At 50.7% G+C, this 26,065-nt stretch overlaps 1 protein-coding gene across 1 annotated transcript in view; it reads right to left on the reverse strand.

The window, feature by feature from the left end:
- Nucleotides 1–2,655: 2,655 nt before the first annotated feature.
- DENND2A (DENN domain containing 2A) overlaps nucleotides 2,656–26,065 on the reverse strand; it is a 92,927-nt gene continuing 69,517 nt past the window's right edge. Inside the window, exons 14-20 of the mRNA XM_047694464.1 lie at nucleotides 25,358–25,506; nucleotides 12,402–12,579; nucleotides 10,770–10,811; nucleotides 6,729–6,846; nucleotides 6,103–6,348; nucleotides 4,416–4,502; nucleotides 2,656–3,927 (exon numbers count right to left, since the gene is read on the reverse strand). Of these exons, the coding sequence (XP_047550420.1) occupies nucleotides 3,896–3,927; nucleotides 4,416–4,502; nucleotides 6,103–6,348; nucleotides 6,729–6,846; nucleotides 10,770–10,811; nucleotides 12,402–12,579; nucleotides 25,358–25,506 (852 nt within the window). The 3' untranslated portion in view covers nucleotides 2,656–3,895. The remainder of the gene's footprint in view (nucleotides 3,928–4,415; nucleotides 4,503–6,102; nucleotides 6,349–6,728; nucleotides 6,847–10,769; nucleotides 10,812–12,401; nucleotides 12,580–25,357; nucleotides 25,507–26,065) is intronic.

Consider the following 26,065-nt stretch of genomic DNA (forward strand, 5'->3'; position numbering starts at 1 on the left):
CTCTCAGATGAGTGTGGGTGGCCCCGTGCAAGCTTATACCCATTTCATTTGTTTTTATTTTGCAGAGCATTTCAGGGGCTCTTAGGTAATGCCTAACTCAGGACATACGCAAAGAAGTCTTATTTCCATAACTTGGCCCTAACATGACTCTGTTAGTGAAAAATGTAAGGGAGAATTTGCTTATAAGGGAGATCAGTCACCTGAAGAAGTGAGTCACCTAAGCCCTGTAAATGTCTGAGCACCTTTGGGGAACTCCTGGCCAATGAAGGGCTCAGGGGCTTTAGCCCCAGGCAGGTTAGGGTGAACCCCAGGAATCCCTATTTCAACCTAGTAACCCATCAAACTTGACGCAGGAGGTGCCGATCACCCCCGAGAAGATTGGGGTCCTCTCTGAGAGGTGTGGCTGGCAGGCAATGGACAGAACTGAGAAAGCTGGAAACTGTCTGAAGAAAGGAAGGGAGCTCTGAGAGGTGGGGTGCCGGGTGCCCTCATGCATCGTGGATGGGAATGAAAAATGGTGCGGCCGCTGTGGAAATCAGTCAGATGGTCCTTCCAAATTGAGACGTAGACATTTCTTTCTTTCTTTTTTTTTTTTTAAAGATTTTATTTATTTATTTGACAGAGAGAGATCACAAGTAGACAGAGAGGCAGGCAGAGAGAGAGAGAGAGAGAGAGAAGCAGGCTCCCTGCTGAGCAGAGAGCCCGATTCGGGCCTCGATCCCAGGACCCTGAGATCATGACCCGAGCCGAAGGCAGCGGCTTAACCCACTGAGCCACCCTGGTGCCCGAGACGTAGACATTTCTACATGACCCAGCAATTCCCCTCCTAGGTGCATCTACTCAAAGAAACAGAAAACGGGGACGTAAATAAATCCACATCCACGTGTTTGCAGCAGTGCTGTTCTCAGTGGTCGAAAGGTGGAAATAAACCATAAACTGAGTGTCACTGACGGAAGAATGGATAAACAAAACGTGGTCCAACCGTGCCCTGCATATCGTTCAGCCATAAACAGGAAGCACTGTTATAACAGGGCTACAGCGTGGATGTACCCCGAAAACATTGTTCTTGGTCAAAGCAACCAGACACAAAAGGGGATTTGTGTCTGTGATCCCATAAACCCATAGAGACCGCAAGAAGAGTGCTCGGTTGCCAGGGGCTGGCGGCGGGGTGGGGCGCTGGGAGTAACTACTTAATGTGTACAAGATTTTCTTTTGGGGTGATGAAAATGTTTTTCTGGTTGTTGCTAACATTGCAAGTGTACTAAATGCAACTGAATTGTTTATTTTAAAATGACTGATTGTATGTTCTGTGAATTTCACCCCAATATAAGAAAAAGGGAGGGGGGAGGCAAGTGCCCAGAATCAAGGAGGCAGCAGGGTTCTCCAGCACCAGCTCTGCCTGGGGAAAAAGGGTCTCATGGTTCACTGGGAACTGAAACCCGACAATGGCGTGCTTCTAAACACATGCACATTCTCCGTGGAAAATGTATGCCTTTTATTGACATTAGAGGACTGGGTTCTTGGACAGATGCTAAGTGAGTGGAAAGACACAGAGGCTGGGTGACGGTGATCTGGTTTAGCCCACCCAGGCCTTACAGCCACACTTTGTTTCCGAACCCAAACCGTGTTATCCATCCACGATCTGCCCTAAACTGTGAGCTTAGATTACAACTCGGCTTTGTTTCTCTTGCCTCTGACCCTCCCCAGCCTAATTTACCACTTTGCAAGTTGTTGACAACTTTTCAGTTGATTTAATTTAAATATAAGCAGGGCCGGATGGGAGGGATGCTGGGAAGATGGGTCGGAGGGCTCTCCAGGGTCGGATGATGGTCTTTTCTTGCACGTGTGCCGCTTACGCGGATGTGGTCATTTTCAAAAGTCTGTTACGCTGTACACTCATGATCTGAGAACTTTTCTGTATGTGTATTGTACTTCAAGCAAAAAAGAAAATGAAAACAAGGCAATGTACTAAGATACTTATACAAAGATGCTTTTCTCAAACTTATTAAAAACTGGAAATAGCCTGCATGCATAAAAGGACTGGTAAACTAACTTCTAATACATCTATAAAATAGAGTGTTACACAGTCATTAGAAATGTTGACAAAGATGCATATTTATTCACTTGGAGGTGGTAAACAATATGGAATAAGTTAGAAAAGAAGGTATATTCCAAAATATTAAAAGTGATCATCTTGGGCAGAAAACTGGTATTCATAAAATTAACTAATCCGAGGAGCTTATTAGGTACAAATTCCTGAGCCCCCAACACTCAATTCCCTTTCGGTCTCCCCTCTCAATGCCAACCACACATACCTACCCAGGCTAACTGTGCTGCATAGCCTGGTTCCGACCTTGCACCCCTTTGATAATCTGATATAAACTGCGGATCCTCTCTCCTAAAAACCAAACGGACACACCAAATCTTGGCTGTAACTTCCAGGTGGAAGGGGGTCATCCAAGACTCCAGCTAAGAACCTCTAATGTAGAATGACAGAGAGCAACCATTTCTTCGTTTTCCTCTTGTTCTTTTTTTTTTTTTTTCCTTAGAAGACCCCTTGCTCCCAGCTCCCTAAAGGTGAGAACCTGTGCCAAGTGGCACAACTCCTTGGGCCATTGCCAAGGTCAGTGCACATCCCTTTAGTATGTTTTTGTCGGGACCTCTGGTGCCATCCAGAGGGGGTCCACAAGCAGTGGGTTGGTCGGCCACAGTGGTGGCCCTGTGGCCTGCTGGAGAACTTGCCAGTGCTGCTCACTCTCTCTTCCTGCATCCTCACTGTGCCCTTGCAGGACAGGACTTGGGGTGCAGCCTCTACTCCCACCTCTCTGCTTCTGGTCCCGAGAGGGCAAGCCGCCTAGCGGGCACATGAGGCTGACGAAGCTAGCCCCAAAGTTCTGATCACCCGTCTTGTAAACGACAACACCAGAAGCCCCTCCGTTTATGCAGATCTCGGTCCCTACAACTAGAGGGGAAACATTCCCTACAATATAAACGGGAATAGGGTCAAAGCCGCAGCTTACATGTTTTAAGGACCCCAAGAATATTTTATTAACAGATCATATGAGGAGATCTCTTTTGTGTGTCCCTCTAAAAGTCATGGACTGCTCGGGCAGTGGATGGTTCTATGGCTTTGACGAGGAAAAAGGCCAACTGGAAGTGTCCGGTCTGTTCGGGCCTGGAGAGGAGTGGGTAGCACGACAATCGGCCTCGGCCACCAGGTGGCGTCCCTGGCCGGCCTGGAAGTGCAGCTCAGCCCAGGAAGCCAACCGCCTCTGCCGTTCTCCTCTTCCTTCAGGCTGGATAGGGCCCCATTCCACACGCGCACCAATTCCTCAAGAGGACTCGTGCCCCAACACCTGTGAGCACGAGGGTTGTAGGGCTGCCACTGCCCTCCTCTAACACCTGCGTCTGTCCCCGGCCCTACCCAGAGGGGCACCTTGCTTCCCCGTCCCTGGTCACTGCTCCTGCCCTCCTCTTCCTCGTCTCCTCTTGGCCTCAGAGCCCAGCTGCCAGGCAGTATGAACCAGGGCACCACGGCACAAGGCACCAGAGTTTTCTTAGCCCTGGCATAATAAAAAGAAAACCCAAACACTTTTCTTTCTTTTAATACCTAAGAGTAAAAATATAAAAAATCCCAAACCCAGCAACGCAAACCATCCAGCTGAATGTTGTGCCATGCCTGGTCTCAGGTCTCCTTTCCAGGGCTGTTCTGAAGGAGCAGCACCTGCTGGGCCCTGGGTCCTGGGGAGGCCCTGGGGTAGCCAGAAGCCATCCCGGCCTTTGTTCCGCACCTGTGACACCCAGGACCCAGCGTTTCAGAAAGGCCACCAGGAACTGTTTTTTAAAAATGTGGATGCAACTAGGACGAAGTTTTCCCTTGAAGCTGAGCTGAAGGTTATTTCTTGTGGAGAAACTTCATTTTATTGCCTAAAAAAAAAAAGAAAATGAGAATATGTCACCAGGCAGACAAAAGTGAAACTTTGCCCTTTCCATGCCAGACCCAGCGGCGGGGGGAGCGGGGGGGGAACGACTGTTGCCTCCCATGCCACCTCTGGAGCCTCTCCTCACGCAACCTCCCCAATGCAGGGGATCGTCCCCGGACATGGGGAGCTTTGAAAGGAAGAATGTCAGAGCTGTGGAGGAGCATTTGCTCCAGAACAGGTGACACAGGGAAGCACCGAATGGAACATGTCCTGCTTCCTAAGCTCGATCCCCCAGAAGACTGAAGAGTGCGGGAGAGAAGGACTGCCCAGGGGTCAGTGAGGCAAGGAGGGTTCCCCTGGGGCCAGCTCAGAGCAGGAGCCTGCAAGGCCACAGAGCAGTGAGCTCTGCATTATCTGGCCCCTGTGGAGGGAACCTGCCAGGACTGGGGGGACCAGAGGCTGGTGATGGGGGCAGAGACCACTGGGCCTTACCGAGTCCCTTCAGGAACTTATTGACACCACTGTGTTCTCCACTGGGGAGTGTTTCCAGGTACTCTTGGGCTCGGACTTCAAACAAACCTGTTGGCAAGAGAAATCCCAGCCATTTTAGTTCCTTCTCACTCCCTCTCTTCTAAACAGAGCCATTTCCTTACCACCATAAAAAGGAAACCTTGCTTCTGAGATGAGCTGCTCCTCTACACAGGCTCTGAATCCTGAGCTGTAGAAGGGGTTTTATTGGCCTTATAATTGCCCAGCCTTGTGCAGTAACTGTTCTGGAAGGCTCTAAAGCTAGCTCCTACATGAAATGCTATTTTATTCAACAAACACCTTCCAAGTGTCTATACTGTGCCAGGCACTCGGTTTCAAAGATGGACCAGACAGCCTTGGCTTTCAGGACTCCTGTTGTCTCCCTTTCCCTCATATTCTCCCCTAAGAGGGGAGAGCTTCCTGGGAACCTGTCTGCCATCTGTGGGCTCAGGAAGACAGGACAGGGCACCCTGCAGGCGCCTTCTCCTCTAGCCCCAGGAGTGAGGCTCCGGCATTGCCTTCCTTTTTCACGGATCTTCCCTGGACCTCCAGACGCCTCCCACGCTACTTTTAAGCTTTTGTGTCTCAACCTTTCTACCAAATAGTGATCTGTAAGCAGATATTCTGGTAAGCAGAGCTTCTACTTCAAGGAAGCCTGTCATCAGGAGGGTGACTCAGACTCTAATCAATTTCCTTTTGTCTCTTCAGATCCCGCTCCTCAGAATACCTCAGGTGTGGCCAGCCCCTGTCTCGTCTTTGCAAAGAGCTGCAGGAATGGGGGGCTTTGGTTCCTTCACCCAGGCTCGGCCATCACAGCACCCGAGGACAGGGGGGCCTGAGGCCGGAGGCTGTCCTGGGACCCTCGCTGCCTTCGCTGTTCACTGCACTGGCTTCTCCTTGATGGCTGTCTCCCCCACCCAGGTCTGATTCCCATCAGTGACAGTCTTCACCAACATTTCTAGCTTTCTGATTCCCAGAAGGACTTAAGATGATCCAAGAAACAGAGGGGGGTGATTCGATCCTCCCTCACATACTCCCCCTCCTCAGCCCTGGAAGGGGGATGAAGTCCAGCCAGAGGGGACAGGAAAAGGGAGGAGAGTGAGTGCAGGTGGGCAGGCTCATGGCGAGAGGACCCGCCAGCTCCCCAGGCTGAGGAGTCTTTGCTGTGCTACCTCCTGTGCTGCTGAAAGCGAAGAGGTGCGAAGAGGCGCGCTCACACCAAGTGGGGGCACGGCCATCCTCTCTGCCCCTGCTGGCTGGTGCCACACCCCGCGGAGATGGGCAGGAGAGAAGGGCAGAAGGGAGGAGAGGCCTGAGGAAAAGGAGAGGAGGGGCCAGCGAGGGACAGGAGAGCACGCTCTCGAGAGTTTCATCGAGTTGGCAAAATGGAACAGAAGGAGAACCTGCCACCAGAACCTGGAATGTGGTTCCGGGAGAGGCTGGGAGCGGGGAAGGAGATGGCCAGAGAAGACAGGCGGGACACTGGGGCAGGGTGACCAGCTCTGAGGCAGCGGGACGGAGCCTCCTCCGGGCAGGCTGCGCCGCTGCTCCCACCTGACCCAGGCCCCATGACCTTCCTCCCTGCTCCCTGCCTCTGCGGCCTGGGCGTCTCTAGCTGGCTCGGCCCCCGACTCGGAAGGTACCTCCTCACCTTTGGCATCCTGCCGGCGCAGCTCCCGCTCCTGGATGAAGCCCCGAAAGGTCTGGGTCTCCATGAAAACCTCCAGGAAGCGGCGGAGGCTCTTGGAGGAGACGGCTTTGCGGAAGGCCTCTCGCTGCAGGGTCCTCTCTTCGCGCTCGCCCGCAGTCAGGAACAGGGAGTAGTGGCCCACGATCTCCACGAAGAAGCGGACAAAGGCTTCGGACACCACCTCGTTCAAGGGGCTGGACTCGGGGCCTAAGAAAAGTGGGGAAGGGCGGGAGCCAGTGAGGGTGGGGGCAGAGGCAGAGCCTGAGACAGTCCCAGGGACACAGGTAAGGACTAGAGCAGATCATCATTCTCCAAGACAGATGTTATCTAGGGTGGTAAAGTCATTTTTTCCTCCCCTTTAATCCGGTATTTTAGGGCTGAAATGGGGGAGATGGGAACATTTTTCTCACGACTCATTGTCAACATGAGATCCAGATCAAGGGGTTACGCCCCTGGTTTCTCTCCTTGCACGCCCCTCTGGCCAGTTTTCCTACTTAACTCAAGGCCACGTGGAAGGGCTGGTCAGCGGCCCACTGGCTGCCGGATGCTAGTGATGGAAGGGGGAGACGAGGCGGCTGAACTCTCACCGTACTTGCAGTCCGGGGGCCCATCATCCTGGTCACTCGCCAGGTCGTTCCTCTGCTCCAGAATGTGCTCCAGGGCCACCTGAAGCTTCCTGGGGAGGATGGAATCCTCATCATCCATCTGTAAAGCAGAGAGAGCAGGTGGGCCAGTGTCCCAAGGCCTTTGGGGATGAGAACCAGGTCCCAGCCTGCAGCTCACCCGGCATAGTTTTGGGGTTAGTGGAAGAAACATGATTTGGAGACAGAGATCTGAGGTTTGAATTGTGATTCCATGTTTGTTTCTTTTTAAAGTTCTATTTATTTATATATACCCCACAGGAGGCTCAAACTCCCAACCCCGAGATTGAGAATCGCATACTCTTCAGACTGAGCCAGCCAGGCGCCCTTCTTGATTCCACTTTTTACAACCAATATGAGCCTCAGTTTCCCCACTTGTAAAATGGGTACCAATCAATATCTACCTCATCGTGAAGATTAAAAGGGATACAGAAGGGTGCCTGGGTGGCTCAGTGGGTTAAGCCGCTGCTTTCGGCTCGGGTCATGATCTCAGGGTCCTGGGATCGAGTCCCGCATCGGGTTCTCTGCTTGGCAGAGATCCTGCTTCCCTCTCTCTCTCTCTCTCTCTGCCTGCCTCTCCATCTACTTGTGATCTCTCTCTGTCAAATAAATAAATAAAATCTTTAAAAAAAAAATAAGTTAAAGGAATACAGAAGACACTGATGAAAGAATTTGAAAAAGCTATAAATAAAGGGAAAGATAGTCTGTGTTCATGGATTGGAAAAATTAACTGTTAAAATGTCTATTTTACCCAAAGCCATCTATAGATTCAGTGCAATCCCCACCAAAACTGTAATGGCATTTTTTTTTTTAAGATTTTATTTATTTGTCAGAGAGAGAGAGAGAAAGAGTGAGCGAGCACAAGCAGGGGGAGCAGCAGAGGGAGACTGAGAAGCAGGCTCCAGGACCCTGAGCTCATGACCTGAGCCAAAGCTCAACCCACTGAGCCACCCAGATACCCCTGTAATGGCACTTTTTATAGAAATAGAAAGAACAATCCTAAAATTCACATGGAACCACAAAAGACACTGAAAAGCCAAAGCAATCCTGAGAAAGAACAAAGCTGGAGGCCTCACAATTCCTGATTTCAAGCTTTATTAACAAAACTATAGCAATCAAAACAGTCTGGTAGTGCCATGAAAACAGACACACAGACTAAAGGAACAGAATCAAGAGCCCAGAAATCAACCCATGCATACACGGTCAGCTAATATCTGACAAGGGAGCTAGGAATTCAACGGTGGAAATGATGGGTCTTTTCAATGAACGGTTCCAGGAAATTCATGCAAAGACATGACCCCAGACCCCTATCTTACACCACTCAAAAAAATGAACAGGAAATGAATTAAAGGTTTAAATTAAAGATTAAAGATAAGATCCGAAACTAAAGGTACTAGAAATAAACAGGGAAAAAGCTCCTTGACACTGGTCTTGGCAATGCTGTTTGGACAGGACACCAAAAGCTACCAGCAACAAGGGCAAAAATGAGCAAGGATTCCGTCACACTAAAAAGCTTCTGCCCATGAAAGAAATGGTCAGCACTAGACGTACTGTGGGTGGGAACGTGAATCAGCGCTGTGCTGTGGCAAACAGCACGAAGGTCCTCAAACACTTACAAATAGAACTACCATGACTCAGTACTCCCACTTCTGGGTGTGTATCTGAAGGAAATGAAATCACCATCTTTTTTTTTTTTTTTTTTTTAATTAGAGAAAGAGAGCGTATGCGTGAGTGGGGCAGAGGCAGAGGGAGAGAGAGAATCTGAAGCAGGCTCCATGCCCAGCACAGAGCCTGACGCAGGGCTTTGTCTCATGACCCTGAGATCAGGACCTGAGCCGAAATCAAGAGTTGGACACCTGGGGCACCTGGGTGGCTCAGTGGGTTAAAGCCTCTGCTTTCGGCTCAGGTCATGATCCCGGGGTCCTGGGATCGAGCCCCGCATTGGGCTCTCTGCTCAGCAGGGAGCCTGCTTCCTCCTCTCTCTCTGCCTGCCTCTCTGCCTACTTGTGATCTGTCTGTCAAATAAATAAAATCTTAAAAAAAAAAAAAAAGAGTTGGACACCTGACCATCTGAGCCACCCAGGCGCCCCTGAAATCCCATCTGTACCCCATGAACATCGCAGTACTATTCGCAAAGGCCAAGACATGTAAACAACCTAAGTGTTCACTCGTGGGCGAACGAATAAAGAAAATAAGATTGTGTGTGCGTGTGTGTGCGTGTGTGTGTGTGTGTACACAATGGAATGTATATACACAGATACACGCATATAATGGAATATTAGTTATAAAAAAGAAGGAAATCCTGCCTTTTGTGACCACAGGGATGGACCTTGAGAGCACCAGGCTTAGTGAAATAAGTCAGAGAAAGACAAAAACTGCATGTTCGCACTTATATGTGAAATCTAAAAAAAGCTGGAGCCACACAATTAGAGTAGAATGGTGGTTGCCAGGAGCCAGGGGGTGGGGGAAATGGGCAAGCGGGTCCAAGGTACAAAGTTCAGGTTATAAGCTCAATAGTTCTGGGGATCTAATGCATAGCATGGTGACTATAGTTAACTATAATCTACTGTATATCTGAAAGTTGTTAAAAGAGTAGCTCTCAAATGCTATCAGCACACACACAAAAAAGATAATTGATTATCTGAGGGGATAGTGCATGGGTGGCTCAATGGGTTAAGCCTCTGCCTTCAGCTCAGGTCATGATCTCAGGGTCCTGGGATCGGCTCGGCATCGGCTCGGCGGCATCGCATCGGGCTCTCTGCTCAGCAGGGAGCCTTCTCCCCCCTCCCCACCCGCCTGCCTCTCTGCCTACTTGTGATCTCTCTGTCAAATAAACAAAAAATCTTAAAAAAAAAAGTGTCAACTCATTTATTTTAATTTAATTTTTTCTTTAAAGATTTTGTTTATTTGACCGAGAGAGAGAAAGTGCACAAGCAGTTCTAGTGGCAGCAGAGGCAGAGGGAACAGCAGATTCCCTGCTGAGCAGGGAGCCGGATTCGGGACTCAATGGATCCTAGGACTCCAGGATCATGACCTGAGTCAAAGGCAGTCACTTAACCAACTGAGCCACCCATATATACAGATTTTTAACTGCGCAGGGAGTGGGCACCTCTAACCTGTGTTGTTTAATGGCCAACTGTGTTTCTTTCTCTTTTTCTCTCCTTTTCATTAAAGGAAAAAAAAAAAGGCACTTGGGTGGTTCAGATGGTTAAACATCTGTCTTTGGCTCAGGTCATGATCCCAGGGTCCTGGGATCAAGCCCTGCATTAGGCTCCCTGCTTCATGGGGAGCCTACTTCTCCCTCTCCTTCTACTGTTCCCCCTGTTTATGCTCTCGCTCTCTCTGTCCAATAAATAAATAAAATCTTTAACCCCCCCCCCAAAAAAAAGAGATCAGGACAATATATATATATATATTTTTTTTTTAAAGATTTTATTTATTTATTTGACAGAGAGAGATCACAAGCAGGCAGAGAGGCAGGTAGAGAGAGAGGAGGAAGCAGGCTCCCTGCCGAGCAGAGAGCCCGATGCGGGGCTCGATCCCAGGACCCCTGAGATCATGACCTGAGCCGAAGGCAGCGGCTTAACCCACTGAGCCACCCAGGCGCCCCTGGGACAATATATATTGTATATAATCTTGTGTCCTGATTTCTTCCACTTAATATTATATCATGGACTTAAACAGTTATTGCTTGAAAACATTTTGAAAAGAACAAGTGTCTGTAGTTAACAACCTATACAGACCTTCTAAATGTTAGAAAACCATTCTGTGATAAGACACACAGGACTCAGTGCTTTGCCAAACCCTTGCTCTTTTGGCCCTGACCTCTGTGTATTTCCAGTCCAGCCCTGGCCAGGGATCGCCCAAGCCCGCCGGCCTGCTTTACAATCCCAGGCCCACCAAAGAGCCTTTCCAGACCTGGAAAGCCTTGTGCCCAGCAGCAGAGATGCAACAGAGCAGTGGGCTGAAGCTGGCCTTCTTACTCACCTGTCTGAGGAACCGATTGTTGACGAGGTCGACCACAAGGACCTGCAAGATGAGGAAAAGGGATGATTACTGTCGCCGGGGTGTAGTGACACTCTTAGCCTTCCTCCTTCTTGGCATCCAGACAGGCAGCTGGGGTGGGGGGGTGGAGTGGCCCATTTGTGGTTTCCTGACGTTGCCACTATAGCCACAAATGATGTAGAGGGGGAAGGGGATGGGGAAGGGCTTTCCAGAACTGCATGCTTTCAACACTGAAGCCACAGGCTGGGACATGTGTATGCCACAGACTGGATTCCCTGCCCTGTTCGGAGACGGGCTGAGGTAGAGCCTCTGGGGCAGACTTGTAGTGTGTGGGTTACTGATGTGGGCGAAAGATGCTGGAGGAACCCTGCTGTTCCCATTCCATCAAGTCTGCACTCCCCACTCCCAGGGCTCTCTCTCCTCCCGGCTACCCATTCGGCCTTGTCATTTCTCTTAATGGGACAGGAAGAGAGAGATCCGGAGGAGTGGATCCACCAGGAGAGTAAGTCAGGTTGCAAGTACTGGGCTTTCATCAAAGGTTCTCGGATAAGCACCCTCCCCTTCCCTCCTCAGAGCGGGGCTGAGGCCCAGGGCCGTGTAGGGTGGGACACGCACGTTGCCTAGGGCACATGGTCAGGAAAATGCTGGGTCTCTGCCTGCATGACCCCAGCCAGCGTGGGCCACTGGCTATGATGGAGGGAGAGCATGGGTCTGGAAGGCCACCACGTTTTTGCCAACAGCTGGCAACACAGGCTCTAATACATCCCAGAGACCCTACCCAGGAGCTGAGAGGGGTCTCTCCTTCCTTCTGAAGCACGTTTGGGGTCGAACTGTTCAGGGATCACAGGGTACCCAGACAAACTGTGTGGTTCAGAAACCTATGCTCAAAGACCTGTGTGTGCTGGTGATTACTCATGGGACTTTAGGCCTCCCTGGGCAACCAGAGGAGCCACATCTGGGGGCCTGGGATGAATTTCAGCGACAGGCGTTCCCCTGGGGGTTCAGAAGTTAGTGACATCATTTAGGCACCTATGGTTCTCTCGGTTCCCTCGCTGACTGAGGGGAGCAATCCATAAATGAGACAGAGATTATTTAGAGGAAGGGCCTGGGGCTAAAGACCCACCAGAATGCCAGGAGGACTTTCCCTACTTGAGGGCAAACGTGAAAACCCAGAAGTGGATCCTTAAAAACATTTTGGTGGTTGTCTTTTTAAACTGATGTGATAAAGGACCTGTGTGTAGGAGCACAGTGTTTGTCAGCTTTGTTATTAGTCCAGATATAAACTCCAGCTCTTGTTAGCTGCCCTGTGCTTTCTTCCTCTGTGCTGGGGAGAGGGAGGGAGGGAAGGATAGGGTAGACGGCTACTTCTGGATCCAGTGTTTCAACATCTGGCTAAGTTGTAGGTTGCTGCCCTTCAGGCCAGTGCATTCATTTAAAGAAAACTGAGTTTTCAGTCCCTGAGGGTCTACTGAGGCAGACATGGGGGGGTGTAGCTAATAAAACTGTGGGCCCCCCCCACCCCCTGACAGTGCTCTCTTGCAATACCTTAGCCAGCCCCTCCCCTCTGCCCTCTGGCCCCCACGGGGAGGGAACAGGGACATCCCCAGTGCTCACCTCTTCCAGTGGCAGCTCCCGGAGCAGCGGCAGCGAGCTGGTGAGCAGGCCGATGAGGAAGGGGGTCGGCGAGCACACGATGTCGATCATGGCGGGCGGCAGCACAGGGATGTAGGTGTGCTGCCAGGTGAAGGGGTAGATGACGGCCACCATGGCGTGGCAGCACTTGGACAGTGTGCTGTGGCGGAGAGAAGGGGAGAAGGGGCAGCTTCAGGGAAAGCTCTGGACTGGGCGTGCTCAGGCTCATGGGGTGGGGGCAGCCTCCATGGAGGAGGCTGGAGAGAAATGCACACCCTCCATCCCGAAGACAGGTTGGTCAGAAAAGGCAGCACGCACATATCAGGTACAGCGTGTACCACAGTCCTAACAGACCAACCGGGCACGTGGGGCCTGGCTGAGGCTTTGAGACAGCTAGGAGGATGAATTCAATGCCTCAGCTACCTTTCCCCAGGGGGCCTTCACCTGAGAACTACATTCTCTATGGTCTTGACCCAACCATTCACTTCCATCTCTCTTCCCCAAACCCTTCCTAATCAGTGAAAGCCTCTTTTCTCATGGATGCTCATGAATGCTCACGAATTTCTCTTATTGAAGATGATTTTATAGTCTAAACTAGCCTTCTCTTTGTTCTCTTCCACACACGGGCTCAGTCAAGCCGAACACCGAGGTGCAATCGAGTGAAACAGGGTAGCGCCGGCCACCGGCATTCGTGCAGCAGCAGTGAGCTCCCAGGCGCTGCTGTGGACCTCAAACTCGGGTACAGTTACCGCTTACCCAGAATTCAGAATGTAAAAAAAATCACAGGACTGAGAGTCTCCCTTAAAGAATCATGATCATGCTACAGCCTTTATCAGCAAGCCCTGACTGATCACAGTCCCCAGTGTTCTGTGCGCAGAGACTGACCTCCTGCGGGGACAAATGGGGGGTGGGGATTACCCCGGACTGTCATCTGGAACATCAGCCCCACCCTGCCGCAGAGAGGATGCCGGGCAGCCTCCCAAATTGAGCAAGAGCCAGATTTCTTTCCTTCCCTGCAGTTTCTTGTGGCTGGTGAGTCCGCTGAGGGTGGACCCTCTCGGCTCTCATTCTAGTATGCTATTTCTAAAATGCCATGGGATTTGAACTTCAGAGGCTTGTTAGAAATATCTATTGTAAGAATAAAAGTGAGGGCCTGTGGTTTTTCCCAGGAATGCACTGCATCCTCCTTGGGGCACAGACCCTGTAATGAGCATTTTCTCTGTTAGGTCACCTTCTGAATGTCTGCCCCAGTTCTCAGCTTTGCTCTGTTAGGCACAGTTGCAAGGAAGCCGAGTTCTCGATAGGTGAACACTCCCTTACCGGATTCCCATTGACATCAGGCACCTATACAGGCCTACTTTGGAGTTCTGTGCCAGGCCACCACAATCAAGCAAATATCTCAATAAAGGCAATCAGCTGAGTTTTTTTGTTTCCCAGTGCATATAAAAATTATGTGTTTTCTTTCTTTTTTTTTTTTTTAAAGATTTTATTTATTTATTTGACAGAGAGAGATCACAAGTAGACAGAGAGGCAGGCAGAGAGAGAGAGAGGGAAGCAGGCTCCCCGGGGAGCAGAGAGCCCGATGCGGGACTCGATCCCAGGACCCCGAGATCATGACCCGAGCCGAAGGCAGCGGCTTAACCCACTGAGCCACCCAGGCGCCCCAAATTATGTGTTTTCTTAAAGATTTTATTTATTTGTTTGACAGAGACATAGCGAGAGAGGGAACATAAGCAGGGGGAGTGGGAGAGGGAGAAGCAGGCTTCCCACCAATCAGGGAGCCCGATTCAGGGCTCAATCCCAGGACCCTGGGATCATGACCTGAGGGAAGGCAGACACTTAACCAACTGAGCCACCCAGGTGCCCCCAAAATTATGTTTATACTATACTGGAAGCAAATGTGCAATAGTGTTATACCTAAAAAAACAGTGTATGTGCCTTAATTTAAAAGTAGTTTATTGCTAAAAAATGCTAACCATCGGGGTGCCTGGGTGGCTCAGGTCACGATCCTAGCACCCTGGGAGTCCTGGGATTGAGCCCCATATCAGGCTGCCTGCTCAGCGGGGAGCTTGCTTCTCTCTCTCCAGCTTCCCCATGCCTGGGTTCCCTCTCTTGCTATCTGTCATAAATAAGTAAAATCTTAAAAAAAATGCTAACCATCATCTGAGCTTCCAGTGAATCATAATCACCAGTCACAGATGACCATAATATAATAATGAAAAATACTGTGAGACATTACCAAAATGCGACACGAGCCACGACGGGAGCAAGTGCTGGTGGAAAAACAGTGCTGATGAACTTGGCTGACGCGGGGTTGCCACGAACCCTCAGTTTGTAAAACAAAACCCAAAACCCTGCAGTATCTGCAACATGGAACAGACTGAGGTTGGCCTGCAACCTCATTGTCATAAAACTCTCCTGAGCCCATTTTAACAGAATCACCTAGCTCTGGCTTCCTTAGAGAGAGAAGAAGTGAACTAAAAGATACTGGCCAGCAAGTGAAATAAGCCAGACAGAAAAAGGCAAATACTGGATTATTCCACTTACAAGTGAGGGGCTTAGAACAGGCAAATTCAGAGAGACCAGGGGCTGGGGGAGGCAGAGCGGGGAGCTGTTCCCTAGAGTGGACAGACATTCAGTTCGAGATGATGAAAAAGTTCTGGAAATGGATAGTGCTGACGGTTGCAAGCACTGTGAATGTTCTTAATGCTGCCCCTGAATTGTGTACTTAAAAATGATTGTAATAGTGAACTTTAAGTTCTGTATATTTTATCACAATTAAAAAAAAAAGCCAAGATAAAAATCACTTACCTGCTAAAGGAGGTCCTCTGAATATGGCACTCCCTGAATATCCTTACAATATATACTAGCCCCTTTCCATCCACCTGCATCTGGGGCCCCCTGAACCAAACAAAAGCAATGCTGAATCTGTTCATTTGTCAGAAAGAGCCTCTTGACCTTCCTGTTTGGTGTCTTTGCAAATAATCACTCTCTGAACACTCCGTGGAGTCCTGCCATGCTTCTTAGGAGCATGGCACACACATGTCGCACTATTTGGTCCTAGTCTTTTCTTTCAAGGGGATCACCCCCAAAATGAGAAAGATGTTACCCCCAAGATTTTATCATAATACCCATAATATCTTCTCACAAAAGGGAAGTATACAAGGCATCGAATACCTTCTTTATGATACCTATACCTTTCTTATACCTACTGAGTAACAGCGAGACAATACTTAAGTTAGGACTTATCCCAGGGAGAACAGCAGCAGTAATTCAGTGGGCAGGTTGGTGCCTTTTCAAAGAATCTTCTCTCAAAGCAGAGAACCATTTTCCCTCAGGCATCCCTTTCTATCTCAGATACTCAGGAATGAAAATACTGTTAGTGAGTTGCTCACCCTTTGTGTTTAACTTCCTTGATCACTGAACGTGTGGAATTTACTTTGTTCTAAAATTTTTTTTTTAATTTTTATTTATTTAATTTTTTTTGACAGAGAGAGATCACAAGCAAGCAGAGAGGCAGGCAGAGAGAAAGGAGGAAGCAGGTTCTCTGCTGAGCAGAGAGCCCGATGCGGGGCTCGATCCCAGGACCCTGAGATCATGACCTGAGCCGAAGGCAGCGGCTTAACCCGCTGAGCCACCCAGGCGCCCCATGTTCTAAAATTTTTAAATTTTAGGACTAACCTATGTCAGCGTGGGACCAGTCTGCAAAGTTAATCTGCTCACGTACTGCAGTTATGAGGACACAAGTCAGAAAACCAGGATATTGAAATATAAATGACGATAGCTGGGCCTAGAGCAGGTTTCTTTTCAGGCTACAGTTTGCAGCCCATCATTGGGTCCTGAAATAATTTTAGTGGGCTGTGATCAGCCTTAGAAACAACAAAAAGAACAGACTAGAAGAGAGAGGGCTGCATTCTGTTCCGGTCGTAAATAATGATTTGTGTGTCATGTGTGGTGTATGCGTTGGGTCTGAACGTGAATAGCATTGCTCGTTAGGGCCTGGAGTGAAAAGGGTCTCCAGCCGACCAGGACCAGAGAACTGGAGGCTGGAGGCTAGAGGCAGGTAGATAGTGATGGTTCTAGCGGGAATTCTGGTACGTTCCATGTTTTCCTGGGATGTTGGCTTTCATTCCCAAATGACTAGATGGACCTTAAAGGAGACAGTGAGAATCCTCTGAAAGAAGCCTTGTGTATGAACCCATCTCTTTGGACAGCCCATTTGTCCTGAACATGTCCAAGCCCTGAACGTGCGTTGGAGGAAGAATGGCTCCTGTGGGCCGTGGCCGTGGCAGCGGTCACGCAGGGCCCACCTCCGCTGGCTCTGAAGCTTTCCACTTCCATCTGCTCGCCGGCAGAGAATAAAACCGCGGTGCTTGCACTGAAGAGTTCCTTCACATTTTCAGAGTTGTGGTTTAAGCACTTTTGACCCCACGGAGGTTACAGAACCACAGAATTTTATTTTATTATTATTTTTTTTTTAAAGGTTTTATTTATTTATTTGACAGACAGATCACAAGTAGGCAGAGAGGCAGGCAGAGAGAAAGGAAGGGAAGCAGGCTCCCCACTGAGCAGAGAGCCCGATGTGGGGCTCGATCCCAGGACCCTGGGATCATGACCTGAGCCGAAGGCGGCGGCTTTAACCCACTGAGCCACCCAGGCGCCCCAGAACCACAGAATTTTAGAACCTGGAGCCATCTCAGAGATGGAGTTCGTCTTCTTTTGAATCTTTTCTTTTTTTTTTTTTTGGGTGGGGTGGGGTGGGGTAATCTTTACACCCAAGATGGGGCTTGAACTCACAATGCTGAGATCAAGAGTCGCAGGCTCTACCGACTGAACTGGCCAGGTGCCCCTTCCTCTGAATTTTAAGAGCTAAAGAGACCTAGACTGAGGCTGGCCTCCGCATGCAGGGTGGGCAGTGAAGCGCCTGGAGAAGGGGAAGAGACACAGAGTGAGGAACGGAGGCACGAAGAGGCCCAGTGAGAAGCCTTTGTGGTTTCCTCAATCACTGCAGTAGAAAAACAAATGTGTTTTTTTTTTTTCCCAACTTAAAGAAAAGAACTTCTGCTCTTTTGCTTTCTTGCTGCCGCATCCCTGGAATGAGAAAGTGTAATCCACTGCTGGGTTCTCTGGCTGCTTGGGCATCCTGTGGCTCCTAGGGGAAGCCTAAGGGGCCCTGCGGCGCCGGCTGCCCCCTCCCCCACAACGTTTGGCTGCGGCTGGACGAGGAAGGCAGTTGGAATGGGTCAGGAAAAATGATAAGCAATGCCAGTGCTAGCCAGATACACACAGTGGGCGAATGAATGTTCTGGAGAGCAAGATCAAATTCATTCACGCTCCTGGAATGCACGGAGCTGAAGGACAGCTGCATTCAATTTTGATGGGGACCAATGACGACAACTCAGCCGGATACTATGTAGGTAGGTGCTGCCCGCTGCTCTCTCTCCTAACAAGTGGCTTTTGTTTGTTTTTAAATCGTCTGATGTGCTGTTGCATCTGGAGCCCAATGTTTCCGCACCTGGCTGTCATTAGCACCTCCAGGCAGGCACAGATGGAGCTGGGGGCGCGGGGGGGGTCTCCTGACAACAGGTGGGCAGGGTTTGGGGAGTGGCTCATTCCTCTTGCTCACTAGCCCACATCAGCATGCTGGCGGGGGTGGGGGGAACCAACCTTTCTCTCTTGAAACACTAGACGGAAAGGTCAGATTTTGCAGAGTACAGTCAGTGACAACTCTTCCCCCAAAATAAAAGGCAGAGGAGAAAAGATGGGATTATTTTGAGTGTCGCTTGTGTTTTTCTCGGTCTCAGCTGCAAGTGCTAATGAAATCAGTCCCAGGCTCATGAAGGCTAGAAGAGCCTTCCACAGGGGCGGGGGCGGGGGGGGGCACTGCTAGGATGGGTGGTCTCTTGGGACTGTGGAAAGAACAGGCTTTGGTTTGGGTGAAGTTGAGGATGACTTTTCAAGCAAGCTCACGGCACAGACTTGCTGAGCATCTGCTGGTTGGAGGAGAGGCAATGTTTTGGAGGAAGTCCCAGGAAGAGAGCCCTCGCAGCTGGCTCTTGTTACCGTGGGGGTGGAGGAAAGCAACACCAGCCTGCAGCTGTGGTCGATTTGTACAAAAGCAGGGGAGGGAGGTGATGCCCATGGGGGAGGTTGGCCAGGCCACAGGGCTTCAAGATGGGCACAGGGGAGAAGGGTCAGGTCCCAGAATGCTTTGCTATTTAGCAGTGCTCTGTGAGGGCTGAAGCATTAGTCTAGAGCCATCAGGATGCACTTGTGCGTACTTAAGTTGTCCTGGAGAAGACACTTTGGTTCTGGTTGCTACCGAGCCCCTGTCACCGAGTGTGGAGTTACTACGCTCAGCAACCTTCCCATTCATCGAGGAACCAGTAAGAACTGAACACAGAGCCTTCTCTAAAATGCTACCAGAGAAGTAAACAACGAGTTTCCTGAGATAGACAGACTCCCCAGGAATTTGAAGAATGATCCCATCAGCGTCCATTAGTATCCCAAGCAAAGTATCTCTCCCAGTGGATCATTCCCAGGAAGCTGAAAGCCACACTTCAGTCTGGGCTGGTACCTAGGAACCCAGCGGGAGGCAGCCGACCCCCAGCACTGGCTGCCGCATTTCCACACTGTACTTTCAAACCCGGAAGTAACGTTGCCAAATTAAAACAAAAACAAATTACATAGGCTGGGCCCCGAGAAAACTGGCTTTGCTACTCCCTGTATGATCTCAGGTAGAAGCCTTGAACGTCCTTATCTGTAAAATAAGTAAAGGGGACTAGATAATTTCTAACTTCCTTCCAGCTTTAATGTTTACAAACTGCAAATCTACGCAAGAGAGAAAACCAGGCACTGGAAACAGCTGGAAAGGAAAAAGAACCACTGCTTGTCATCGGGAAATAATCCTAGGGCTCATTAGTGGAGACGGGACAGAAGAGCAGGGGTAGCGTCGCATCGGACAGACGAACAGATAAAAGTCGGGGACAGGGTTTGCGTCCCTGCAGTAAGCGCCACAGAAGGGTGACAACACAGGCAAGCAGAGCCTGGGAGCATCTGGACCACTGATGGAAGAACCAGAATAAGTCTTCAGCCCAAGATTCCGCTAGTGATGGGTTCAACGTAGAAGACAACTGGGGTCATGCTCGTCACTGAATTTCGCTCCAAATGTTATCTTCTGGGTGTTCACGTACAAAAATAGGTAGTTGATACTTAATATTTCATCAGACTGATGCCACTAGGTTACTAAAGCTGTATTTTTCTTTTCTTTCTTTTTTTTTTTAAAGATTTTATTTATTTATTTGACAGAGAGAGAGATCACAAGCAGGCAGAGAGGGGGGGGGGAAGCAGGCTCCCCGCTGAGCAGAGAGCCCGATGCGGGGCTCGATCCCGGGACCCCGAGATCATGACCTGAGCCGAAGGCAGAGGCTTAACCCACTGAGCCACCCAGGCGCCCCTAAAGCTGTATTTTTCACAGGCTTTTGCTGAATGAAATTTCTGCATCTCTAAGACTGGCAGCCACTGACGCTGCAGAGGCCCGGGCAAGCTCACAAACCCTAGCTTTTTCTGCGACAGCAAACACTGCTGAGCATAACCGATTCTAGACAGGACAGGGGTCCCCATTTAGGCTTAAAGAAACTGATCAAAAAGAAAAAACAACCAAAAGGAGCACATAAAAGGATGAAGGTGCACAGCTACCTAGCCGCTTACCTGTGCAGCTACCCATGGGGCAAAGCCAAGGTGCAAACTCCGCTATTTAGCGAGACTTGACCACCTAATCCTAGCTTGTCATTAGCCAGTAGTCATTTGACTTACAGTCTCCAGTACTCTAAAAAGATAACAAGAAAATTTCTTGATTGTTAAAAACTTTGCCCCATCTCAAATTTTTGAACAAATCTGTTTACGTCCAGCTCTGGCTCTATTATCCAGCCTGGTCTGTAGATTAGTCAAAACGTTGGGAACTGAAATTTATAATAAACTAAAAAACAAATGTTTATCACTGGGGAAATGAAGAAGGGGGGAATAAGAAAGTATTTATTTGGGTTGCTACGACAACAGAACAAGCCATCACACCAACATTCCCTCCTCTCCATCCGTCAAACTTGGGCTTGACAGAGCCTTAAGAAACAGTGTCCACCCCGAAGATGAAACGGAGCAAAAATGTTATTCTAAATTTGACAGATTTTTGGCTTGACTTAAAACTCTTTTATAACTCATTCAGTATTTGCCACGAGTCCCAGCTACTTCCTCTTGCCGTGGGCAGACTCACTAGCAATGAAGAGTAAGTACGTTGTGTGTGGGGAGGGGAGGGGATGGCGGAAAGATGACCGGCCAAATGCAGGTTGACATCCATCCCGGGATGCCACACACTCACTGAGCTCGTGGGGTGTCCTGCTCTCATGTGCTGTTCTGCGGTCTCGCAAAGATTAGGGGGAATCATAAGAATGAGGGGGCTTGCTTCCACTTCTAGCTGAATAGGGCTGGAGATGGGATCGTGTGTGGTGTGTAGAGTTCTGTGCTCGGTGGTGATAAGGATGAGAGACCCCACGGGGGCTTAAGCGGAAGGCTCTCCTTACAGACTTACCCAGGTCAGACAACTTTCAACCAGCCACTGTCCCCCAAGCCCTAGCTTGGGGCCAAAGACTCCTTCAATTCCCTACGGCTCTCTCTGCCCGTACCTCAGGCAGCAGTGGGTGAAGACAGATTCCTCCTAAAGGGATACCGGGTGAGCAGAACAGGCCGGAGGAGGGAAGATGGGTTCTGGCCTTTTCACTCAGCAACTTCACAGACAGGATGTTCTTTGGTGGATTTTCTGTACTTTGATCATTAGCTCTCTCTCCCCATGCCTCCTTCCCTCCTTCCTTCCCTCTCTTTCTTTTTCTTAAGATTTTATTTTTAAGTAATCTCTACACCAAGGTGGAGCTCAAACTTACAACCCTAAGATCAAGAGTTTCATGCTAGAGTCGCTGAGTCAGCCAGGAGCCCCAGCTGGGTCACTTTCTCACAGGTGAGCCGGACTTCCCTATCCTGGCTTAGGTGGCCTGTCAGGGAAAGGGTCACAGCGGAGGGTCAGAGAGACCCGGCACTGAGGACTCCAGAAGCAGACAGTGTAAGCTGCAAAAGAGGGGCAGAGACACCCCGACTTCTAAGCACCGTCTAGAGCAGAGGCCTGGGCACCCTGGAGAGGACCCACAACACAGTGCATATTTAACTCTAACCTAGAAACGTTAAGAGGAACATTAAATGAGCACAGGCGGCTACCTGGTGTCACACCAGCTCTGAAGTGTTGGGGATCAGAACTGCTCTACGGGAGGCCTCAGTGGCAGGGACAGGCGGCCCAGTGATTTCTACCTAACCAGATAAAGCCGGAGAGGAGCGAGCCTATGGAGCATGAGGAGAGGTGGGGTGTGGGGGCTGACTTGCCCTCAGCAGCATGTTCTTAGCATCACACAGAGCATTTGAGCCAGAGGGGCCCTGTAGGGATTAGACAGTCCTCTCCCACACTGCATAGCTGGGCACAAGACATGGTCATCCCCTGGGACACTCTGGAAAACACAGGATACCTGAGGAGGTGGGGTTAGGAATGGGGCCCTTAGGAGGTTCTGGGCCAGGATCAGAGGGAGGGCAAGGCTCGAAGGAGCACGGTTCCAGGAGGCGCCAAGCACTCTGGCCCGTGGAGTGAGAGAATTTCAGAGCAAGGAAAGACTGTGGGGTCACCCGGTCCCACTGGCCTCACTGGGCCCCAGCTGAAGGCCACAGAGAGGGAGGGTCTGGGGAGGAAAGCACAGAAGTCTCAGCTTCTTCACTACACAATTCTAGCCTGATGCCAAGCACACAGGGGGTCTCAATGGCATGTTTTAAAAAAGACTTTCCTTATATACTTCTGTAGGTGGGGTCACAGATGCCGCCCTTCACCCCCACCCCCAGACCACAAGGCCTGCTCCTCCTCCTTCCTTCTCATTTTCTCTGGAGCCAGGCTGCCTACGTCCCAGCCCTCCCACTAACCACTTGAACTTTGCTTGAGCAAAGTGACTTAACCTCTGTGCGCTTCTTAGCTTCCTAATAATAGAAGCTATCTGACTGAGTTGTCAGGAGCCCGAAAGAAGGTCAACCCCTTCCGCGAGCCTGGCCCGGAGGCGACACTCCAGTGTTCCTTGCGGTGGCCGTCTTGCTACTGTCATCTGGCTCACTCATGCCCTGAGTCCTTCTTTTCCAGCCTCAGCTCTATGGGCCTTTATTTATTTGTCCACCTCTTCAGGTCTGCCTGGAACAGGTATTAGACGGAAAGATAATGTACTGGGTAAGAGAGAGAAAACCTTGAGCCATCTGTAATAGGAAAAGCATGGGCTGACTGCCCCTCAGGACAATGTGACATGGGAGTTGCACAAGTGGCAGTGACGAGGGGCCTCTGTGCAGATAAGCCCTGATTTCATAAATGAGGAAGCCCAGGGCCCACAGCTGAGGACACTGAGGCTTCCTCGATCTTCCTGGGAGCACCCGTGGGCCCTGGGCCCTGTGTGATGAGGGACGGATGTGCAAGTCTGAAAGCCCTAAAGAGTCTACAAAGGAAATTCAGGTGTTTTACACACACACACACACACACACACACACACACACACACACACGGTAGTTAACTGCACAGTGGCCTGGCTCTGGACCCTGTCTGCGCAGCAGCCACAGGTGGCATTTTAACCCCTCTGCCCTCTCATGTGGGTTTGCTGTTCGAAGGGACTCCGTCTCCGAGGGCAGAATACCAGGCATTGTGGAAGGTGGGCAAGAAGACACTCCACGGTTCCTCTGATCAGACCACATCAGGGACTTGTCCCCCAAGTAAAGCTGCCGAAGAGCAGGTGGAAGGGCTGGGAGAGCCACCCCTGAGGCAGCCATGGGGCAGGCTCCATTCTCAGGGATGGCCTTCCTTCGCTCTCCTTCTGCTCTTGTTAGGGCAGCTCAGGGGGAAGGCCTTCAGCCTGTCAACCCAGAAATCTGCCCAGGCAGGAGTGAGAAGTGGGCAAGTCCCCTCCTGACATCTTTGTCACAGCACTTCCAGGAGTCTTGGTACCCTAAGCACGACCCATCCCCTCTGCTGGCCTTCAGGGATGCATCTGACTTTGACCTGTTCTGTTCCCACCTTCTCTCTCATTGTACTTTGACAGGAAAAGTAGGTGATACTTCGTGTTCTCCTTTGTTGGCGAGGGAAGCCTGGGGAGGGCACGCTCCCTTCCAGCCATGCCCATCTTCGCAGACATTTTCTCCGGCGGCACCTTCCGGAGCCTACCATCTTCAATGCGGCAGCAAGGTCCTCGTGGGACTGCGTGGCCCCTCGTCCAGTCTGGGCAGGCAGCACACTCACTTGGCTGGCCTTCCCTTCTTGCCTCGGCCTTCCTGAGAGCCCATCCCCTCCCCAACAGTGGAGTCTGAGAATCCTACTTCCGGGGGACAGAACGGGGCTTCCAGGGAATACCGACAGCTACTCGATGAAATCCGACCCTGGTCACGGAAGGGTTATTATTCATCTCTCGCTTCCGGAGCCCCAACCTTAGAAGTCTCCCGCCTGAATTCCCCAGTGCCCACGAGCTTTGAGAGCTGCCCCCGCCCAGCACCAGCTGCAGGCGGAGAGCCGGCCTGCTTCCTGTGCGGACCTCAGGGCACCCAGAGTGCAAGAAGCATGACGGGAACAGGGAAGAGCTCGCTCAAAACCTGGGTGGGAGCAGGCTGGGAGTAGCCAAGTGGCCGCTGTCCAAAGAGGAGCGTCACCAAGATGACCAGATGGGCTGGAGTGGGAGGAGAGGACTGGATTCCATTTCCTACCACGTTCCTGATGAGCTCCACATTCATACCTTCTTTCCATTCTTCTTCCTCCCTTTTGTTTTCCAGATTTGGGAGTCATATTTCCTCTCCAAACCACAGTTCTTCGATTTTTGTGTTTTTGGCATTTCCTCTTTCCAGATGGACTCCTCGGTTGGCCTCATCTGCTTTCCCTGGTTGGCTCAGCCCTAACTGGAGTTGTGGTCACCACCTGTGCTGCTGTGCCCTCAGTTCCAAAGCCAAGGCGGCTCTGATTCAGTATTCTGGAGTGATGAAAATGCCAGGAGTTCTTTTTTTTTTTTTTTTTTTAAAGTTCAGAATTCACTCAAATTCCTATCTGCCTCTCCTCTGGCTTTTCTCTGATTTGTGACATGGTTTTGCAAATCATTGAACATGTACCTTAGGACATGGAGGGCATCCTACCAAGCAGTGAGCTGGTGTGTGTGATTGTGTCATTTATTTTAACACGGAGAGGAAGGGCCGCCTTGGGGAGCCATCTGTGTTTCGCACGGCCCTGCAGGCCTCCTTGAACCTTGGCTCCTTGCCCCCCACTTCGCCTTCCTCTCTCTGCAGTGAACTGCTTTATAAGATTTTTGAAGGTGACATGCTCGGTCTCCTGTCCCCTTGCCTTCGTCTAGATAGCTACAGCTCCTTTAGCCTGGAATGTGCTTCCTACTTGCTCTTAGTCTCAGGACTCAGCCAGAACTGGCCTCCTCCAAGCATGAGTGCCCTCCTCGGTGTCCAGGACGCGCTGCTCTGGTAAGCCTAGACAGCACAGTCCCCGGGGCTCTGCTCACTCCTGCGTCCCCTGCCCCGCCCGGACGGAAAACCCTGAGTACAGCTCTGCACTCCCGTCCTCAGCCCTTTATACACAGCAGAGCACCCAGCACCCCGCGGGACGATGCAAGGTAGGCGAGGGTCAGGGAAGTAGCGCACAGAAGCACAGGCTTCCTTGGTTTTACAGGATGGGTGCACCTTATACACCTCCCATCCCCGAGGCCCACTGGTCTGCTCTCTTCCCTCAGAGGGGCTGCCTCCCCAGTCCCGGGTAGTCACCTGCCCCCACACCCCAAAGAGTCCACCACCAACTATCCTTCAGACGCTTGAGTGGAAGTGACCAAGACTGGTACCTGAGCTTGTCTGCGATGAAGATGACCCTCCTTTCCAGAAGCAGGGAGGCAAAAACACAGAGCAGGTGGCGGACACTGAGAGAGGAGAAGAGAGACTCAAAGTCCACGTGCTCGAGCCGGGAGTCCAGCGGGCGGCACAGTTCAATCACCTGCCAGGGAACAGGAGCAGCCGTGAGGCAGGGTCACGCCACAGGCTCAGAGGTCCTCTGCGGGGCTGAGCCATTCGCAGGGGAAAAGGGAAAGAAAACGAGGAAGGCAAAAGTGACGGGAAAAGAAAGATCCTGGGAGACTGAGGGAGCAGGTACACTTGGTACGAATTCCGTCGCAAAGTCAAGTGTGAGGAAAGTTCAGAGGAAGGTGGGGACACAGGATGGCGGAATCGATGGCCCATGGCCCCAAATGCTTGGAGGCTTTGCCTGCCAATGACACGTTTCTACCATCCCCCTCCCTGGGAGATCCATGACTGCTGATGTCCTATGACTTGGAGTCCCACGGCAAAGTGTCTCTGCCTCACAAGGGAACATTAACTGCTGGAATGGAGTCGCAGGCTCGCGCAGAAGGACCACCAGAGCCAAGCAGCAGCTTCAGGACTCACCTCCTCTGGAAGGCATTTCTCAGTAAGCCCAACCCCATGCCAATCCCTTATGATGTATTTACAGCTTGTATGCTTGGTGGGCACATCTTCTCATTCTGTATTTGTTGAAATGT

This window comes from Lutra lutra, chromosome 11 (assembly GCF_902655055.1).
Source record: "Lutra lutra chromosome 11, mLutLut1.2, whole genome shotgun sequence".
Lineage (NCBI taxonomy): Eukaryota > Metazoa > Chordata > Mammalia > Carnivora > Mustelidae > Lutra > Lutra lutra.